General features: G+C 46.4%; 3 protein-coding genes across 7 annotated transcripts; 2 read left to right on the top strand and 1 right to left on the bottom strand.

Annotated features, from left to right (window-relative positions):
* Positions 1–596: 596 nt before the first annotated feature.
* Positions 597–4,747, bottom strand: alg11 (ALG11 alpha-1,2-mannosyltransferase). Of its 4 annotated transcripts, XM_058051552.1 has the most exons (6): positions 4,411–4,747; positions 3,581–3,802; positions 3,137–3,508; positions 1,433–1,732; positions 1,176–1,345; positions 597–1,102 (listed from the first exon to the last, which is right to left on the bottom strand). In XM_058051552.1, the coding sequence occupies exons 1-6, from the start codon at positions 4,455–4,457 to the stop codon at positions 819–821; spliced, it is 1,395 nt and encodes a 464-aa protein (XP_057907535.1). In that variant the 5' UTR covers positions 4,458–4,747; the 3' UTR covers positions 597–818. The 4 variants fall into 4 exon arrangements, with proteins under 4 accessions (XP_057907535.1, XP_057907534.1, XP_057907533.1 ...); XM_058051551.1 differs by having other exon boundaries at positions 1,176–1,702; positions 4,411–4,746; XM_058051550.1 differs by having other exon boundaries at positions 1,176–1,732; positions 4,411–4,745.
* A 220-nt stretch (positions 4,748–4,967) lies between these two features.
* cpb2 (carboxypeptidase B2 (plasma)) lies at positions 4,968–9,048 on the top strand. The gene is made up of 11 exons (XM_058051885.1): positions 4,968–5,088; positions 5,195–5,270; positions 5,337–5,461; positions 5,526–5,634; positions 5,698–5,799; positions 6,207–6,308; positions 6,381–6,491; positions 6,566–6,656; positions 6,734–6,936; positions 8,180–8,264; positions 8,335–9,048. The coding sequence occupies exons 1-11, from the start codon at positions 5,018–5,020 to the stop codon at positions 8,532–8,534; spliced, it is 1,275 nt and encodes a 424-aa protein (XP_057907868.1). The 5' UTR covers positions 4,968–5,017; the 3' UTR covers positions 8,535–9,048.
* Positions 9,049–9,243: 195 nt separating this feature from the next.
* zc3h13 (zinc finger CCCH-type containing 13) lies at positions 9,244–19,955 on the top strand. Of its 2 annotated transcripts, none has more exons than XM_058051884.1 (20): positions 9,244–9,414; positions 9,929–10,099; positions 10,174–10,277; positions 10,366–10,480; positions 10,598–10,703; positions 11,278–11,444; positions 11,528–11,670; positions 11,761–11,964; positions 12,040–12,186; positions 12,261–12,592; positions 13,062–13,511; positions 13,590–13,805; positions 14,783–15,257; positions 15,347–15,543; positions 15,634–16,824; positions 16,897–17,487; positions 17,575–17,718; positions 17,784–17,984; positions 18,126–18,289; positions 18,355–19,955. In XM_058051884.1, exons 2-20 carry the CDS (start codon positions 9,938–9,940, stop codon positions 18,547–18,549), a joined length of 5,304 nt encoding a protein of 1,767 aa, XP_057907867.1. In that variant the 5' UTR covers positions 9,244–9,414; positions 9,929–9,937; the 3' UTR covers positions 18,550–19,955. The 2 variants fall into 2 exon arrangements, with proteins under 2 accessions (XP_057907867.1, XP_057907866.1); XM_058051883.1 differs by having other exon boundaries at positions 10,598–10,709.
* Positions 19,956–20,202: the final 247 nt, after the last annotated feature.

Genomic DNA, 20,202 nt, shown 5'->3' with positions numbered 1-20,202 from the left:
GACTGAATACATGTCATTGCATATAAACGGAAAATCACAATATAAATGTTCAAACAACAATCTGTCCCGAGTCATCATTTGTTGTCATCAAACTCTTCCTCAGTGTTTTAGTATGCGGTTCAGTCTGTGTAAATGTGAAATCTGTACGTTACAAATATGTAAAATTGCATGCTTAGTGTTCTCAATGTTTGTTCCGCACTATTGATTCCACCCTGATGTCCCAATTCAAATGAGGACATTTTAAAACGGCGCTTAACACAAACACAGTGTTCATTAGTACATATACACAAATAGTATGTACAAATACAGGGTCGCTCCTCACTGATGCCTGTGTGAGTGAAAGAGGATGCATGATTGGGGTGCATTGTCGGCAAATGCTCATAGGATACACAGGCACCAAGGTAGGAGAGAAAAAAAGTCATCTCACACTGTGCTCGTTGCCATAATGATTGACAGCAGGCAGCAGATTAAAAAATAGTAAATGCACCCACTCAGCAGTCAGTTCCTGGTGGTGTAATGGTACAGCTGCTACCTGTTAAGGCAGAGAACGCAGGCTTGATCTCAAATGTAATTTTATTTTTCAGTTTACAAAAATACAAAAAAAAGTATTCCTTATGTCCCTGTAAATACTACTACATTTAATAATACATGAAGCTACTTTAGATGGAAAAAAACTGCAATGTATTTCACATTTTTGTTTGTCACATTTATGTTGCAGCGGCAAGCTAAAAAAACGCTTTTGCATATTTACCATAAAGAAAATAAATAAATGTCCCCAAGTGCAAAGTTTCCAGTCCCAGATGCAAACAAACATGGAGTCATCGCTCAACTGTCCCAATCAGAAGCTCCATAGCGGCCAGGAAAGAGACTTGAAATTCCTGATCCGAGAAGCGAGTCACCGACTGCCGTGCGTTGTGTCTTATCTGTAGACGGTTCGCAGGTGTTAGATTGAGGATGGCCTCGATGGCCTCGGCGTAGCTGTCCTCGTCGTCTGCAAGGAAGCCTGTCCGACCGCCCTCGAAAGGCACTACAATGTCCAGCTTGGGACCGCCGGACTTGTGGGCGAGGATGACTTTCCCTGCTGCCATGCACTCCACGACACCTGGACAGGGTGACAGAAGTGTTACAGATGCAGTAAATCCACCAAACAGGTGAGTGGTGCTCGATTCGATTACCTATCCCAAAGTGCTCGTTCCACATGGTGTGCAGTCCAATAGTGGCCTCCTGCAACTCCTTCTTCAACTCCTCAAAGGGTACGTTCAGTTTAAACTCCACCTTGTCGGCCACGCCGTGCTCCTGGCAAAGCCCCCGCAACATCAGCACCCGATCCTGGTCCTCCTGATTCCTGCATCCTCCAATCAAGATAAGCTTCAGCGCCTCCTTGGCGTCTCTCCGCCGATCCAACACCTTCTTGAAAGCTGTGATCTGCAACCTGTGGTCCTTCTCTGGACGGAACTGCCCGATAGAGACGATGGTGTGGCACGTTTTGTCCTTGTGCTCCTCCAGCGGGATGTCAAGGAACGCGCTGACGTCGCAGGGCGGGTAGACCACGCTGGTGCGGCTGGGTGCTCGCCACAGTGTTAGAATGTGCTCCAGTGTCCAGGAGGAGTTGACCATGATGAGATGGTTGCAGGAGCCGGCCATGCTGTAGAGCAGGGCGAACATGCAGTAGTAGAGCATCTTGACGGCACTCAGGAGCAGGCTGTTGGACACATAATCTGGGTTGTTGAACCTGGGACAAGAGCCGTACATCAGCATCCCCACTTCAACTGGAATTCAGTCATAAGCGAGTGTCCAATTTTGCGTAATTGGTCCCAAAATTCATTAATTCCAGGGAGAACATATCAACGCCACACAGAGATGTCTCAATCTGAGGGTGACATACTAACCACGAGCTTCATACTTGGATTTTGTTCTTCTGTGAATGTTTGTGCCACATAGAAATTAGATCCCTGACCCATTATCATATATCACAATGTTGCGTACGTTGCAAGTAAATGAACATCGATTCAGCTTTTGCCTCACTATTTTCCTGTTGGTATGATATTCTTTTGTGAAATTTTCCCAAAGGTCTTGTGGAACATCAAGATTTTATCTGGAAAAATTGTGACAAGCTTTAATGTTTTTGTTCAGCAGTGGTTTTGGTCTTGGAACTCTGCCATCCAGGTCGTTTTTGCCCAGAGTCATGAACTTTAAATAATAGGTCACCTATTATGCTATTTTTTCCACCCTTTGTATTGAGTTGTGGTCTCCTATAGAGCAGCGACACACAATAACCAGCACAAAAAACTTTTTAGATTTTCCAGAATCTGTACCTATTCCAACTGTATTTCCTTAGATTTGTGCTTCCTGACAAAACGGTCTGTATTAATTTATTATTAATTTGTTCCACCCACTTCCCGCCTGCTATGATTGGTCCAATGACAATAACTATTCTAACTACATTTATAGGTCAGAAAAGTGGAAAAGGCATAATAGTAGCCCTTTAACTGAAGCAAGTGAGCTCGTGCAGTTCTTTGGATGTTGTTGTTGGGTCTTTTGTGACTTCTTGGATGAGTCGTCGCTGCGCTCTAGGGTTCATTTTGGTTGGCCGGCTACTCCTGAGAAGGTTCACTACTGTTCAGTATTTTCACCATTAGTGGATATTGGCTCTCACTGTGGTTGGCTGGAGTCCCAAAGCTTCAGAAATGGCTTTATTACCTTATCCAGACTGATAGATCTCAGTTAAGTTAGTTTAACAGAGAGGTAATCACTTTTTCACACAAGGCCGTGTAGGTTAAGTCTTCCCGTTGAATTACATTTTAAGAATGTGCGGCAGGCCAATGAAAAACCGCTTTGGACACCCCGGTGTACAGTTTGAGTGACTACTGTTCGATATTTTCGCCATTAGTGGAAAATGGCTCTCACTGTGGTTGGCTGGAGTCCCAAAGCTTTATAAATGGCTTCACAACCATTTCTAGACTGATAGAGCTCAATTAATCTCACGTTTCATTCAAAACTGCATTTTGGTTCAGTTGTGTTGACACTGACTAATATTTAAATTTATTTGATGATCTGAAAAATGTCAAATGCGACAGAAAAAAAAGAAATAAGGGAGGGGGCCAACACTACTGTATGCATTCAAGTAACAACGTACCTCGGGTTCCTGTCGCCCACCACAGACAGCATGTCGGTGCTGATGGTGGGGTAGTGAACGTAAGTGGCCACGCTGCAGCCTCCTAGGTAGCGGAAAAGGGGCAGAGTGAAGGCGTAACCCATTGAATCGACATAGATGTCAGGTACGAATTCTGTGAGCGCCTCCCATCCCAAGAAGATGGAGCCCAGGCTTTGCCCGAGCAGAGTGAAGTGAGGAAAGAGGTTGGGCTCCACAAGAAGTCGGTGCCTCAGGAACACAAAGTCAACGGCACGGGGGAGCACGATGTTGAAACGACGTCGCGCTCCATCCACAATCTCATGAGGCAAAACATCCAGGTCCCCGGTGTACACCACAAAGTCCATGTGTGAGTACCTGCGGGGGTACAACGAACAGAAATTCTTCAATTTAACTTGGCAAAGAATTCAGAAGAGCCGATCCATCTACCTTTGCTGCAAAGCCCGGATGGCACACCACAGCACCCTCTCTCCTCCACCACCAGCGTTGCAGTACGGATGGAAGAAGGCCACCGCCGGACGTCCAGTCCTCGCCTTCCGAGCGCTCCTTTTTCCCTGCAGCCACAGACGCACGGCCAACACCAGCAGGACCAGAACGGCAAGCAGCAGCAGGCTCACAAACACCAGAGGCAACAGCAACTTCCACAGGAAGCTGCAACAACAGAGCAGGAGTTTATTTCTTCCTTTATTTCTAATACGCTAAATGAGCTTATTTTAAAGGAGAGAAACTGACATGTAGAGAAATCACAGCTAGGAGACCCGAGTTCGATTCCACCCTCGGCCATCTCTGTGTGGAGTTTGCAAGTTCTCCCCGTTTCTCCGGGTACTCCGGTTTCCTCCCACATTCCAAAAACATGCTAGGTTAATTGGCGACTCCAAATTGTCCATAGGTATGAATGTGAGTGTGAATGGTTGTTTGTCTATATGTGCCCAGTGATTGGCTGGCGACCAGTCCAGGGTGTACCCCGCCTCTCGTCCGAAGACAGCTGGGATAGGCTCCAGCACCACCGCGACCCTCGTGAGGATAAGCAGTAGAAAATGAATGAATGAATGTCTATTGATCAATTTGGCGCCATCTATCTTATCGTAGCGGTGCTGCAGTCTATTTGAAATGGCCATTCATTCATTCATTATGGAAATATTAAAATGGAAAACAAACAAACATCAGTGGAACGCTACTGTTGTAAAACAGTCAACAACGACCACACCGATTATCTAACAAATGTATAATATTGTGGCTGAAACACAATGCTTCCTTACCCTGTTAATGTACACAAACAGAGAACCAGCTGGTCGTGCGCCGACATCTTGCCAACAGAAACAAAACTACAAACAAAACCGTTCAACTTTTCACTCGCCTGCTCTTTGCTGCCGTTTGGTGCCGATTGCCGCCACCTGCAGGCTAGGATGTATAACTACACGTCAGCCAGAACGCAGGATTCATTCATTTCCTATATCGCTTATCCTCACGAGGGTCGTGGGCGTGCTGGAGCCTATCCCGGTTGTCTTCGGTCGAGAGGCGGGGCGCCAGCCAATATACACACATTGACAAACAAACATTCGCAGCACACTCACATTCAGTCGCCAATTAACCTAGTTAATTAACCCTGGAATGTGGCAGTACCCATGAAAACTCCACACAGAGATGCCAGAGCAGGGAATCAAACTATGGTCTCCAAGCTGTGTGGCCTTCCCGCTAACCACTCCTACATTGTGCAGCCCATAACATCATGTTTACTGATACGTGCCCCCGTTGTCTGGAAAAGCTAAAGTTTAACTTCTGAATAAACACCAAAACACCAAATCAATAACATTGCTCTACCCCCGCAGTGTGAGCAAACTATCAGTCGTCTGTGCCGTTTCCACGATGTGGGCAATTGTGATTTGCTTTGCTTTAATGAGCCAGCTCCTCTGGACAGGACACTGCACTGAAACCCAGTAAGTTGGACTTTTGTCATTTTCACCGCCATCACCATGAAAGTGGGTGCTTGGGCCTTGGCACGCACATCCCGCCTTATAATAATTCATGTCTTCTTTTGCGCAGTGACCAAATTCTATCAATCACACCAACAACACCAGAACAAGTGGACATCTTGAAGAATATATCCAGTCAATATGAGGTGGAATTAATTTGTATGTGTTTTTTTTCCTGCTCTTGCATAATAGCTGTGTGATATTTTTTTCAGACCACACTGTGGCAACCTGCACACCACCAGTACATCCAAGAGGAAACTCAGGTTCACCTCTACGTTCCTGCAAACAGCTCATCCGTGGTCAAAGAGTTGCTACAGAGATATACAATAACACACCAGTATGTGCCCAGCTCGCTCTCCTATTTCGTTCCTGTTTTTCTGAACCGCTTGCACGTTCTTCAGGGTGTTATTGGACAACGCCAAGGAACTGATCGAAATGCAGACGAGGAACGACACCACGGACCCTCGAAGCAGCGTGTCTTTCTACGAGAGATATCACAGCCTGGAAGACGTATGCCTTCCGTTGTATGTTCATGTTCACGTATGCGTTCACCATGTTTTGTGATCCCTGCAGATCTATCGTTGGATTAACCACACCACACAGGACAACCCCGACACAATCCAAACTATTCTTCTGGGTTCCTCGTACGAGAAGCGACCCCTCTACGCCCTTAAGGTGCACATGGTTGTTATACTTACATATTTTATCATATCTTTTCATGGGACATTTCAATTCCTTATTTAGTAAAATTCCTTATTTATCGATATATCATATTTTTATAGTTACAGCACAGAAAACCTGTTTACAACCTCCTAAATGCACATTTTAACATTATTAGAGAGCTCTAGACATGAAGTAACACCCCTACAGTCATCTCTACATGCTTATTTCACGCTTAACAACTATTATCTCAATCGTTTCAGTAGACAAACATGATGTCAAATGACTGAAGTATCAATATTTTTGATTTGAGGATACATTTTCCAGCACAAAGAGCTGTTATTGATAGAGTCGTTATTTCAGTATTGACCCACACATCACTAATTCCCATTACTCTAACAGCCAATTTTCTTTCACTCTAGTTGTCAGTTAACAGCGAGAATAAGAAAGCCATGTGGATTGACTGTGGGATCCACGCCAGAGAGTGGATCTCTCCTGCTTTCTGCTTGTGGTTTATACAGTATGTGAGTACATCAGGTGTGTGTGTTAGCTTAGTGCACAAATCAGATGGGTAAAAATAATCTCCTCCCTCAAAGTCCTTAGCTTTTTACAAGCAAAACAAAGACATAACCGACATTTTGGACAACATGAATGTGTATGTCTTGCCCGTGATGAACCCGGATGGATACCACTACACGTGGACTACGGTAAGGCTACACAAGACAGACGTCATTCGTAAGAGACGTTTGATTTATCTCTGCATGCTTGTTTTGTGTTTCAGAACCGTATGTGGAGGAAGAATCGGTCCATCAGCAGAAGCGGCTCCTGTGTTGGTGTTGACCTAAACAGGAACTTTGATGCCAACTGGTGTAGTGAGTCTCTTCCTAGCGTATTTGTGTGCTTCTCAATCACAGGCGTCTCATTTGCTGCTGTCTGTGTTGTCCACCAGCGGAGGGGGCCTCCAAAGAGCCCTGCAGTGAGATCTACTGCGGTGCTTTCCCTGAATCAGAACCCGAATCAGAGGCCGTAGCTAACTTCCTGCGCAGTAACAAAGACACCATCCAGCTCTACCTCACCATCCACGCATATTCTCAGATGCTGCTCTTTCCATATTCCTGCACCTTGGAGGAGGCCGAGAACCACAACGAACTGGTGAGTAGCCATGTATCGGCCGAAAACGAAACTCCTCTTTGAGATGGCTCTTTTGAAGTACTCGACCAGCTGCACGGCGGTCCTACCTATTGTCCATAGGTATGAATGTGAGTGTGAATGGTTGTTTGTCTATATGTGCCCTGTGATTGGCTGGCGACCAGTCCAGGGTGTACCCCGCCTCTCGCCTGAAGACAGCTGGGATAGGCTCCAGCACCCCCGCCACCCTTGTGAGGAAAAGCGGTAGAATATGAACAAACATTAAATTACTTATTTATTTAGTAGAGCATAGAAAACCTGTTAACGATCTTTTATATATGTAAACACTGTTAGAGCCCTCTAGAAATGAAGTAACACCCCTATAGTCACATTTACCCAATTTAGTTAGAGAAGTTTAGTTAGCTGTTTACAGAAAATAAGACAATATAACACAGATGTTAGCATTGTTATTGCTTCTTTTTTACTTCCTGTTTTGGTACAGTACTTCCTGTGGTGGATATTGTCGCATCAGTGTAACATTATGGACACCTGGGGCCAAAAATACATCAAATGTGCTTGAATATGCATGACAAAGAATAGGCGGTAGTCAACCACAAAACAGTATGAATTATTAATGAATATATTTTTGAAAAAACATGCAAATTCAAAAAACTTAGAGGAAAAATTGTATTTGTACATACGTAGAGTACGCTGCACCGGAAAATAAGCTGCACATGTGCACATCATAAAATGGCATATTGTGGCGCGCACAAGTCTGGAAGGACCAGGCAGCTCTTTATTTGACAGATGCCCATCATGAGCTGTGAAAAAGCTCACGGCAAGCTTCTTAAGACATACCTAATAAATATACAAACATGCTGATACGAGTTTAAAATGGAAAAAAGCAACTATTTTAAAGTTTTCCCATAATGCAAAGCATTTAATTGGAGGACAAGCAGCATAGAAAATGAATGACTGTGTGGCAATGATGCCTCTATCTACCAGAGGTAGCCACAGGAGCCCAGAGGGAGGCTGAGGTCATCGCAGAATGAATGCGTTTCACCATTGCAATGCATTATGGGAAAACTTTAAGAGTTGGTTATTTACATTTTCAATTAATATTAGCATGTGCTTGTATATTTCTGATGTATACAATTTGAGTGTTAAATTGCTATGTGATGAATTTAGTTCCCACTCAGACTTTGAGGCTGGACTCAGTGTTTTTCCTTCTAACTGTGGATGTTGAATTCCAATCTCTCCTTGCAAGCTTGAGATGGCCCAAGAAGCTTCACAAACTATCAGAAGACATTACAGAAACACCTACAAATATGGTGCAGGAGCAAAGACAATATGTGAGTGAGTTGTTATTTTTTTTCATTGGATCGATTCAATTACTGATGCATAGCGCTCACTCTTCTGCAGACCTAGCTCCCGGTGGATCTGACGACTGGGCGTACAATCTCGGCATCAAGTACTCGTTCACGTTCGAGCTCCAGGACCGCGGGCAATATGGCTTTCTCCTGCCACCGTCTCACATTTCTAAGGCATGCAATGAAGCTCTGCTTGCAGTGAAGACCATAGCTCAAAGGGTCATTGAGAAAACACAGGCTGCAACAGCTTAAGCAGTATCACCCAAATCGACTGTGAATAAACATGTGATTGTTACGTGATGATGCAAATGTTGTTGTAGGTGACATGCCATTATAGGTAGTGATTACAATGTGTAGCAATATGTGGTGTACATGCTCAAAGTACATCACATTGCAACATGTGACTTGTAATCTTTGATATGTGCGATGTGGAATTCTTTTGATTTAAGTGTGGCATATTGTTTTCCCCACCAAACACACCTGTGTCCACTGCTGCAAGGCGTTTTATGAAAGTAAGTATAGAGCAGCCTTGACCCACCAAATATGGCGGCGATGTTGACGCACAGCTCAGCGCTCGATGCGGCGTCTGTCGTTGTCTACTATGGTGAGAACCTCCAAGCGGTCGTGGAGTGACAGTGGAGACAGCTAATCACACGTTAGCAAGATAGGGAAAGAACCAATCGATGAGCTTGTTGACGGTCGTTTCCCGCTTGGTCCTAGTGTCTAGCATGTTTCATTTCCAATTAACATAATGTAGCAGTCAGGCGCTGAAATAAATAAAGAGATAAACAAACAAACAAATTCATAGATAAATAAATGGACGCCAAACAGCCCATCTTTGGTTGGCACACAATCTAACAATTTTTGATAGAAATCTTCAAAAGATATCTTCATTGTCATTAATATACAGCCACAACAGTCCGTTATACATATTCAACCAGTAGATGGCGCTATAAGAACAACAATGTTTTCCTTGCCACCATCGATGAAGAGCATGGGGAATGACGCACATCCTCCGTCGATGCGTCTGCATTAGCATTTCCTTTTTTAAAAAAAGAGGCGTTATTATTTCCTCAGATATTGAATCTTGTTTTGCCACAACAGTAGATGCGACACCGATTCAATATCTTGGGTGAGTGTGGTTGCTTGATGCTCTCATGGTTTCGCTTACGTCTTGCGGGACACGGAGGCCTCTCGCGCTTCAGAAATGTAAAGTGCTTTGCTTTAGCATTAGCCTCCATTCGTTGGTCTGCCTCGAATGTTTAGCATGCAAATTTGCATGTGTTTTGATATCGTCGCAATGCAGTCTCCCCCTTTATTTTAGTCTAATTGACAGTTTTAGGATAATGGCGCAGTGGAATTGAAATTGTGTACGTAAAGAGTTACTTGGCGTACTGAAATCTAACCTTCGGTGTTTGAATGATATTCCGCCACTTACAAGAGTTGAAATCCCTCTTTTGCTTAGTTTAGAAAATTATCATTGTGTGCTTTAGGTTTATCTGTAGCCATTCCATTGCAATGAAGAAAAAAAATAGTTTTTCATCTTTGCACATGCCACGAATACTAGTCCTAACCAGGTTGTTGTCCTCGCGTGTCATGTCGTAGTTAGTGTTGTTAAAATGGCTCATTCTTTGTGATATTTCCAGATCTGCAGAATGTCCAAGATCAGGCGAAAGGTTACAGTGGAGAATTCAAAAACAATATCTGATAGCAGCACTACCACCGCATCCAGCAGCACCAGCAACCCTGCCGCCCCCTCGCGCCGACCCAGCGTGTTTGAACGACTCGGCCCGAGCACTGGGAGTAATGCTGCTGATGTATGTGCAACACAGATTACCGCGAGACTATGAATGGAGACTCATACAAGTGGATGCTTGTTTGTGCCTTTCAGAGTCACTGTAGAAATTGGCTGAAGACTGGAAACTGCAGTTACGGCAACACTTGTCGCTATACACATGGAACTCAACCACGAGGCAAAGGATTTAACTTTAGCCGGTACGACGGCTGGTTTCTCAGCTCTGTGTAAGGCTTTTGTTAGAATATATTTTCAAGGCTTAATTTGTTGTTGTGTATGTGTGTGTAGGTCAGCGGAGAGACCCACAGGCGATCTGCGGGAGAGGATGAAGAATAAAAGACAGGATAATGACCCAGAAAGCGTGAAGCGAGAATTGGACGAGCACACATCTCCTACAGGAAGAGTGAGTTTTCGCCGCTAAACCGATTTTGAACCGATCTAATTTTTACGCCAGTATTGGTCGGACAATATCATCAGACAGCCCTCAACGCAAGACCTGTATCTGCTTGCCCACCAACAGCAGAGAGACTCTTCCAGAGGCCGACATAGAGAAAAAGAGGATATCAAAATTACAAAGGAGCGTACCCCAGCCAGTGAGGAAGAGCCCCCAGAGTGGGAGACAACTCGTGAGGGTTTGCCAGCTGTTTTAGTTTTGTTTTGTACAGTGACCCGGGGCCCATTACACAAAACTGGGATAAGGAATTAAGCCGGCATACCTTGGTTATCACTTATCCGTGATACGGTTGCACAAAAGCGGGATATGTTATGACTTTAGTTGCCGTGGCGATTGATTCCGTGGAACTAGCCTGCTCCTGCTATGCCATCTCATCCCTTACATCCCAATCACAGTGGAGTGGGTGTGTCTGGAGGTGGGCAAGGTAAATTAAACAGACCCTTTGGATGGGAAGCAGGTCATCCATGGAAACGCTGCAGATTCAGGAAGATCTAGAAGCGTACTGTGTGGGTTATTGTGTAGATGCTCTATTGGAGTCCAGGAATCAATACAAAGAGACAAAAATCCTTGTCTGCTTTTTGGTTTGGCTTTGTGCAACCAATTAATCCGAGACACTCTTGCTTTGGATTGATTGGATTGGTCCTGGATGTCTGAATCCTTTTGTGTAAAGGGCCCCAGATTTGGAACGTTTGAAGAAGCATTTAAATGTCCTGAGAGGTCTTCATGTGTCTTATTGTGGCTTGCAGATTCTGATATTGGTGACTACGACTACGAGTTGTCCCTTGAGATGAAACGTCAGAAGATTCAACGTGAACTAATGAAGCTGGAGCAGGAGAATTTGGACAAGAGAGAAGAGATGGTCGTGAAGAAAGACGAGACCGCCACCAAAACAAGATCTACGGCTGTTCAAAAAGTAAGACGCATGGTTCCCCGCACCTGTTTTGTCTCTATGACCTGGTCACCTGCAGACTGCATCTTCTCTTATATGTTGCTCAGGCTTCCCCTGAGCTGTTACCCTCGCGAGACCCCCCTTCACCCAGGAAGTCCAGTGGCTCCCCAAAACACAAAAGTGGAGTCAAAGGGTCTGGGAAGAAAGAGAAAAAGGCATTAGCATCCTCGCCTATCACAGAAACTGCCAAGTACGAGCCTACCAGGCAGAGAACCGTCAACTTGTTGACAAGATAAGGATGCGATGATGACATTTTAGCTCTCGTCTGTGTTTCCATCAGATCGAAAGGATCTCACAGCAAGAAGAAAGGGCCTCGTACACCCAGTCCCCCCCCTCCAGTACCTCTGGACATCCCTGTGGTTGGAAAGAAGCACAAAGGCAAGCACAAAAACAAAGAGAAGGGTGAGGAGAAGCAGAAAGAAGGGAAAGACAGGGGACGGGATGCCGAAAAACACAAAGGACAAAACAAAAAGGAAAAACGCAGGTTTGCATCGGTCACTTCAGCACAATAAAATATGTATATTTGGTATTCATAACAGCCATGTTCCTGTCTATACAGAGATCGATCAGACAGCTCCCATAAGGCCAAGCGCTTGGTGACATCAGAGGAACAATCCGCTAGTGTGTCACCCCCTACCAGGAAGAAGTCCATTTCCCCCAAAGCTGCTTCACATAAGGCCGCCCTACTGGTGTCTCCGCCTCGCAGGTCAGCACATGCGCTGGATGCAGTTGCTGCAATGTGCAAGGCTGCTATGAACTAACGTGGCTCTGTCTATGTAGATCTCCATCTCCTCAACGCCGCCAGCGCACACCCACTCCGCCCCGCCGCCGCTCTCCTTCCTCTCGCTCCGACTCCTCCCCGCAGCGGCATTCGACCTCACCTCGCCGCCGGCGCTCGTCATCCCCCGCCTACCACCGCAGCGCCGCAGCTTCTTCACCGCCAAGGTCCCAGCGGTCTCGATCTCCCGCCGTTTCCCATGATGCGTCTTCGCCCCACCGGCGCTCTGATAGATCAAGCCCTGCTCGGCGCCACTCGAGAGGTCGTGAGAGAAGCCGCGGCGACAGAGAGAGGAGTCCGCACACTCAGGAGCGCAGACGTGAGCGCAGAGATGGTAAGTGTTTTTAGTCTACTTCCCATTCTCTGTTTCTGCACCTCTGCACCCTTTTTGCTGCTTATCCTTATCCTCACACACACATCGCTCCTGCTTGCTGCTAAACACGCTAGCATGTGCTGCTGGGTGGAGGTTCTGGCATGCAGTCCGTAATGGATGGATATTGAATCGGGAAGTCCCAATGTTTTGTTGAACTGTTATTAGACATTCTAACCCATCGGTGTTTGTCTGCAGTCAAACAGTTCAAAGTATACGGTCACTCTTTCATTGCAGTTCATTGGTTCCAGACCCGAATTGAATGTTTTTGTAGTTTTCTTGCATAGAAAACCTGTTTACAACGTTCTAAATGCACTTTTGAATGTGATTAGATCACTGAAGGCATGTAATAGCACCCTTTATTTATTTGTTTATTTATTTATTACTATTAAACATAAATTACATTAAACACTTTTGTTTGTGTCTGAAAAAGAGAGCCGAAGCAAGCGAGAAAAGGACAATAACCGTGAAGACAGGGACTACGACACGGAGCAGGTCTTGTCTCGGGATAGCCGTGACGACAGAGACTCCAGAGAAGCCCGAGAGCGACGGGATGGTCGAGGACGGGACACAGCCAGAGAGCTTCGCGACCGCAGAGATGTGAAGGAAACGAGAGAGAGCAGGACAGAAACTCGCTGCAGCCGAGAGTCACTTGAGCATCGGGATCGTGAGCGAGAGCGTGAGAAAGACAGAGACAGAGAGCGGGAAAAGGAAAGGGACCGAGATAGGGAGAGGATCGACACCCTCAGGAAGGAGGAAGCTGCCCAGGACGACAGGAATTACGGGAGATCTCATGGACGTGAAGAAGGAGGAAGAGAAGGACGAGCTGAGACCAGAACGGACAGAAACGGACGAGGGAGGGGGCGTGAAATACCTGACAAAGGCAAGGCTTCGAAGGCTTGAATATCATTGTGGGGAAAAAAATCTGACATACAGTGTAAGATGAATCTTCCTCTATTAGGCTCAAACAGGAACTCTCGAGGGTCCCAGCTGGACAGCAGCCATGACAACTGGGAGTCACGAAGCGGCGGTGCACGTGAACGCAGCACAGAGAGGAGCAATGCATCAGAGCGAGACCGCTACGATGGCGACAAGAGAGGAGAGCAGGCCCGAGACTCGTCATACGACAGGAGAGGTGGTCACAGTGACAGAGACCGCAGAGATAATCGTGACAGAGGTGGGGGGAGTTGACATTTGTCAATCTCATCATTGTGTATAATATGTAACACACACCCTTATGTTTTAACAAATCTGTCAAATTATCAGTCATACCTTGTTTATCACAGTCAATTGGTTCTGGACCCCACTGTGATAGGTGAATCTCTGCTAAGTAGGTTTTCTAATATATTAATATTGATAATTATATTAATGTTAAATTAAATATTAATAAATTGAATATTTTCTTGTTTATGACATTCTGAATAAATTTTTCTTACCATTACTAGAGCCCTGACCTTCTAGATACATTTTAGAAAAAAATACCACAGCCATGTTTACATTCGTATTACCTAATATAATAGACATAAGACATAAAATACACATTTTACCATTGGGAAAGTTCCATTTTGGCATGGCATAAAAAAATGGATGTCAGCCTATCATCCATCTTCACCATGACGTTTGTCACTTGATTGATAGTCTGACATGCATCTGGCATACATGTACTTTTGTAAAATAATGGACACTGCATCTGTTTTTGTTCACACCACATTCTCACGCACAGGCTGCGGGATCTTCGCAGGGCGACCCTTTCAGCATAGCAAGTTCCGAGCTAGCAAGTTAGCCTTATTCAAAAGTTAAAACAGGGTGTGAAACTGAGTGGTGAAAAAAGTAAGAAGCCAAAAATGTACCACTTCCACACGGAATGGGAGAACCTTTTCCACTATCAGACTCTGAAATACTAGAGAAACTACTAGGCCATAGTAAGCCACAAAACAGTGCTGTTTTATTAATAAATTTTGAAAAACCGCAATAGAGTAAGGGTGCGATGTTCAATCCCCAAGTGGTGACGGACAACTGTAAGAGCCCTTTTTTCCATGCGCTTGTATTTCCTGTCAGATCAGGTTGTAATTGTTGATTTTGTTACCCTAGAAATTCTGAATGTGCATGACATTTTTCGCCCCCGGGCTTAACATTTCGACTGTGTTTTCCCAGATCAAAGGGCAGCTTCTCCAAATCGACACCAGAGAAGATCCGAGGAGTCAGAGAGGGACGAGAGAAGGGATGAGCGAAGGACAGACCGAGGAGATGAGCGACGGGAGGACAGGACCAGAGACCGTGAGAGAGACAGGGAGCGAGAGCGGGAACGGGAGAAAGACAGGGAGCGGGAGAGGGAAAAGGAGCGAGAAAAGGAGAGAGAGGCTGAGCGGGAGCGTGCCAGGGAGCGGGAGCGTGAAAGGGAGAGAGACAGGGAGCGTGAAAGGGAGCGGGAGAGAGAGGAACGAGAACGGGAGAGAGAGGAGCGCGAGAGGGAGAGGAAGGAGCGTGAGCGGGAGAGAGAGCAGCGGGAGCGAGAGAGGCAGCGGGAATGGGAGGAGCGAGAGAGAGGGAGGGAGGAAAGGCGAGATAGGAGAGAAGATGCCCGCGATGACCGCGCCATTCGAGAAACGCGGGACGATCGCAAAACAAGGCATGTATATCGATGCTCAATTTAGTTTGTGCTGTTGTTTTGACAAAACATATTGTTTGATCGTATCGCTCCCCTTGTACTCCTTATAGTCGCAAGCGGCACAGGTTGGAGAGCAGCCCAAGCCCCCGACCTTCACCCAAGCGAGGGACACGTGACATCAGTCCTGCAGACAGTGACGGCTACATCAGCGCAGATGAGAAAAGTGAGCGTCCAATTGGCCGAGGACTGGCCAAGCTCCACCCACAGCCCCTCCTCCCCAGCCCTGTGTGTCTGCCTCCGAGTGACAGTAGGAAATTCTTTTAGAGAGGACAAACTCATTTGGGAATGGGTCGCACGAATGTACAACCAATACATCATGTGACATCTTCATGTGCAGGCACGGACAAGCATCGCCTTTTGAGCCAGGTGGTGCGGCCCCAGGAGCCCCAGTTGCGCTCCCCATCGAGGGCTACAGCGCCCGATGACAAGCCTGGCCACTGGAAGGATGAAGAGCGCCGAGCAGCATCAGACAAGAGGGAATTGCGCAGTCGCCACGAGGACCAGGAAGCCCGAGGCGAGCGCACCAGGGTGGGTGACCGACGAGGGGATCAGGTGGCAGACACGCACTCAGACGCCCGTGGCCGAGGCAGAGACCTGCGAGACCCCACACCGCCTCCTGTTTCTGTGGCTCCTGGCGCCGACCGTGAAGACAGAGACGTCGCCGGCTCACAACCCCAAGAGGACAGCAAAAAGAAGACCAAAGCACTGAGGAAGGGCTTGAAGAAAGGACGCAAAGAGGAAAGTGAGGTGGCTGGTGGCAAAGGCGTAACTGAGCCTCCAACTGGTGCTACGATGGGTGGGCCTCCATCGCTACTTTCACCAAAGAAAGGAGCAAAAAAGAAGGTGCTTGAGCGAAAGAGAAAACGGTCACATGGAGATTCTGATGCATCTGAGGAGGATTCTTCAGTGGCCCAACCCCATAATAAGAGGAAGAGAGGACCTCGGACACCGCCGCCATCATTGAGACCTGGTCAACGGGGCACTGGAGCCAATGCTGAGCCCTCCCCACAGTCCAAAATAGATAACTTCAGTGACTGGTCAGATGAGGAGGTCTCAGATCGAGGTCAACTGGACTCTGCTCTCACTGAGCGAGCTCCAACTGAGCCTCTTCGTAGAGGTAGTGGCCCCAGGATGGGCCGGGAAAGAGAGAGATGCAACCCCCCACCCATCGCTCCTCTGCTTCTGCAGGACCCTCCCATGATGCTGCAGACATTAACGCCACAGCCCCTGATGTCCCAGCCCCTTCTCCGCAAACCTCTCCCGGAGCAGCCACGCAGCAGCAGCATGGGAAGCAACCAGAGCCGCACGTCATCCAGACGGCCACGGTCCCCCTCCAATGAGTCGGCCCACCGTGATGACCTCCAAGGATCACGGTCCCGCAGGGGCCGCCTTCAGGGCAGTAACGCACATGACCGTGAAAGGGAGCGAGAACGAGAAAGGTTGGCAATGAATGACCCACCAGGAGCCGAAAGGAAATCACGAATCGACCAGTTGAGGCGAGGCGAACCTAGCCGCAGTACCTCCTCCGGTAAACAGATAAATGTAAAACACAAAAGCTTCCTACCTGCACACCCTAACATAGACCTCTTTCCACTTGTAGACCGCCAGGATTCCCGCAGCCACAGCTCCAGGCGTAGCTCCCCCGACTCCGAGAGACAGGCCAGGTCCCAGTCTCGCGCCGGCTCCTATGACAGTCGAGAGCGAGATCGCGACAGGGAGCAATTTGATCGTGAACGCGACCGAAAAGACGTCCGGCAACAACAGCCAGGCCTGATACTCCAACAGCCTCTTCAACAGCAGAGGGACTGGGATCCCGAAACCAGGGAGTGGACTGGTAGGGGACGAGAGCCCCTGCTCATGCGTCCCGGCCGTGAACCTCTTCTGAGGGAGAGGGACATCCGGGACAGGGAACGCTTACTCCCCGAGGGACTCATTCAGCAGCACGAGCGGGAACGCGAGAGAGAACGTGACAGGAGCGACAGAGAAAGGGAGAGATTGATGATGCTGGCCTCTCCCTCCCACTCTGACACCAGAGCTGCGGCGCGAAGTGACCTGATAAGACAAGACAGAGGTGACTATGAGCCCCTCCTTCCAAGAGAAGTCTTCAGCCCACCAGAACCTGAGAAACCCAGCAACAGTCACCACGTGGCGGGCGAGCAGCCAGAGATGGAGAGAATAGACAGCATTGATGGTAAAAACACCACCACTCCTCTCCTTGCTTTGGTTTTTACATGCTTGGGTCAACATTAAGGACCACGTGTATGCTGCTGTGTTATAGGAGAGGATGATGGGAAAGAAGATGACAGCCAGTCGGTGGCATCTGTTGGAGAGGAGTATGAACCAATCAGTGATGATGAGCTTGATGAAATTCTGGCTGACAGTCAGAAAAAGGAAGAGCAGCAGGATGAGGAGAAAATTGCAGGTAAAAAAAAATATTTTGGGGGATTTACATATGGACACATTTCATAGACATTAGCTCACCCCCAGGCCCTCTGGATGTCATCGATGTGGACTGGTCCAGCCTGATGCCCAGACAGAAACAGGAACCCAGGGCCGCCGGGGCAGCATTGCTGCGCTTCACCCCAGGGGCTGTTCTCCTCAGGGCAGGTGTCTCCAAGCGACTTGCTGGGCCTCAGCTCTTGGAGAAGGTGAAAGAAGTGTGCAAGGCAGAGCTTGATGACCCTAAAGGTGAGAGAGTTTACGTCTTAGACAAGGGTTGGGTTGCGTCGTGGAGAGGTTTATGTAGCTTTCAGACCGGCATTGCACGGTGGAGCTCCTCTTGTATTTAATAACAGAGTAAATAAATGCAACTCTGCAACTCACTTCCAGAGGCCGACAAGCTATTTGAGCACGACCTTGGAGCCTTAAACATGGCAGCCCTGAACAGACGTGTAGAAAGGGCGGGTCTACTCAGCAACCTGGGGCCATGCTGCAAGGCTCTGTGTGCCCGTAGGGACTTGGCCATCCGCAGGCAGCTGTTGAAAAATGACAAGGTAAATCTAAGCTATTTTGCCTGAAGTTGTGGTGTTGTGCATCTAGTAATCCTCCTCTCCTTTAGGGCCTCACCAAACAGTATCCCATGAACCCTGTGGTGGACAGTGAGCTGCTACAAATGAGCATGCGTCTTTTTAGGAAAACTATGGCCGGTCAGGTTTCTGCTCCAGAAAGGTCAGACAGTGGGTCCGACCCAGCTCCTGAACCGAGCTTGCCAGCGCCACCCATTGTGGCACAGCCAGAAGTTTGCGTGTCCTGAAGGAACATATGAACATAATTGCTTATGAGCCCAATCTCTCTCGTTTCATCACATACGCCATGTTTTAGTAGGAAATGAACACACAAAAAATGTGAAGCATTATTTAGGTTTTAAATGTTTTGCATGTTTTCCGTGGCATAGAAGACCAGTCCTTTCAGCCTGGTGGATGGCATGTCATGACCTTGGTACAAGAAATGTTGACACACCTTTTAAAAAAACAAACAAAAAAAAAAACATAAGCTTTTTAGTGCTTTTTAAAGCCTGTTTTGAGTTTTATTGTCAGCGTCACCTGCCTTAAGTCAGTGTTTGCATACATTGTGCATTTCTTTCATAAAGTGGTGCAGGCAGCAGAAGTTTGGGGGAAAAAATGCATCTTCTATGTAGAAGACAACAAATGTCAGTGTTCAAAGGCTATATTTTTTCTTGTTTGACATTGCAAACATTACTTTTGAATGACAAATATGATGTACCCCAACAGTGAAAATAAATCCTAAACTGATTCAAAAAGAATTTATTTTCCTAGATATTTTTATAACAATTTTGATTCATCTGGACTATGAACAGTCGTGTGCGTCACCGCAGGTTATAACTGTGCGTTAAATTGCTTACCTGTTATTTGTGGGTCGGTCTTTGTATGACATTTCTGCCTTCAAATGTGACACTAGTGATGTCTTACCTGCAGCAACTCAATCAATTCTGGTATTCAGGTACAGTCCAGCTACTCTGAAATGTTTGGCCAGGATATGAGACATGTTGCTCTTTCTTTTTATTGTATTTTCTTTTCTGGTGTGGTTTTGCTCTGGAAGTACTCTTAAGTCCCTGCAATGCCCTGAACTGGAGTGTGAGCTTGTACTGTTGTACACAGAGTACCACTGGCACACTGGAAACCCTCATCAGTCTTCACCATCCAGGAAGAGACACTAGAATGCTTCGGTAATCCTGACCGAAAGCGTCCTCCCAGAGAACTTCACATGTTTTCTGTATTCTCATGGTTGACCATCCAGTGACAATTAAAAAAAAAAAAAGAAAAAAAGACTTGTACAGCTGGATAAATGGACCTTGCTTTTTTTCCCCTCAGTTGGTGCTGCAGCTCAAATCCATTGGACCATCTTCACTATTGCCTCCCATCAGTCTGACCGAACAATAACAATCATAATTTTTGTCTTGGATTCCACATGGTGCCTCTTTCCATGAGTCTTGAATTCACTGTGAAACCAGAAATGTCTATTCACATTGCTTCCCGGTTTACTTTTCTCAGTCAATATGGAATGTGCACTTAAAAACACAAATAATCATAAACAAATAATAATAATAATATTGGACCCATTCCACTTGCATAGACAGGTAAGCTGCCACAACATTAGATTTCCTATTGACCATTACACTGCTGGAAAAAATAAAGGAAACTCTAAAATAACGTTGTGTAGCTGAGTGAATAAAAGAATAAATATATACTGGAATAGTGGAATGTGCTGACGAAAAATCACACATGAATTATCAATTGAACTCAAATTTATCATTATTCGAGGTGTCTTGCTGTTCACCTGTTAATTTGCACAACAGCATGTAAAATTGTCACTTTGTGTTGCTTCCTAAGTTGATTTCACAGATAGTATAACGTGTCTTAAATAAAATAGAAATAAATAAAAAATA

This window comes from Doryrhamphus excisus, chromosome 16 (assembly GCF_030265055.1).
Source record: "Doryrhamphus excisus isolate RoL2022-K1 chromosome 16, RoL_Dexc_1.0, whole genome shotgun sequence".
NCBI lineage: Eukaryota > Metazoa > Chordata > Actinopteri > Syngnathiformes > Syngnathidae > Doryrhamphus > Doryrhamphus excisus.
The sequence above is the reverse complement of the archived record's forward strand: the minus strand, read 5'-3'. Positions and strand labels throughout refer to the sequence as shown.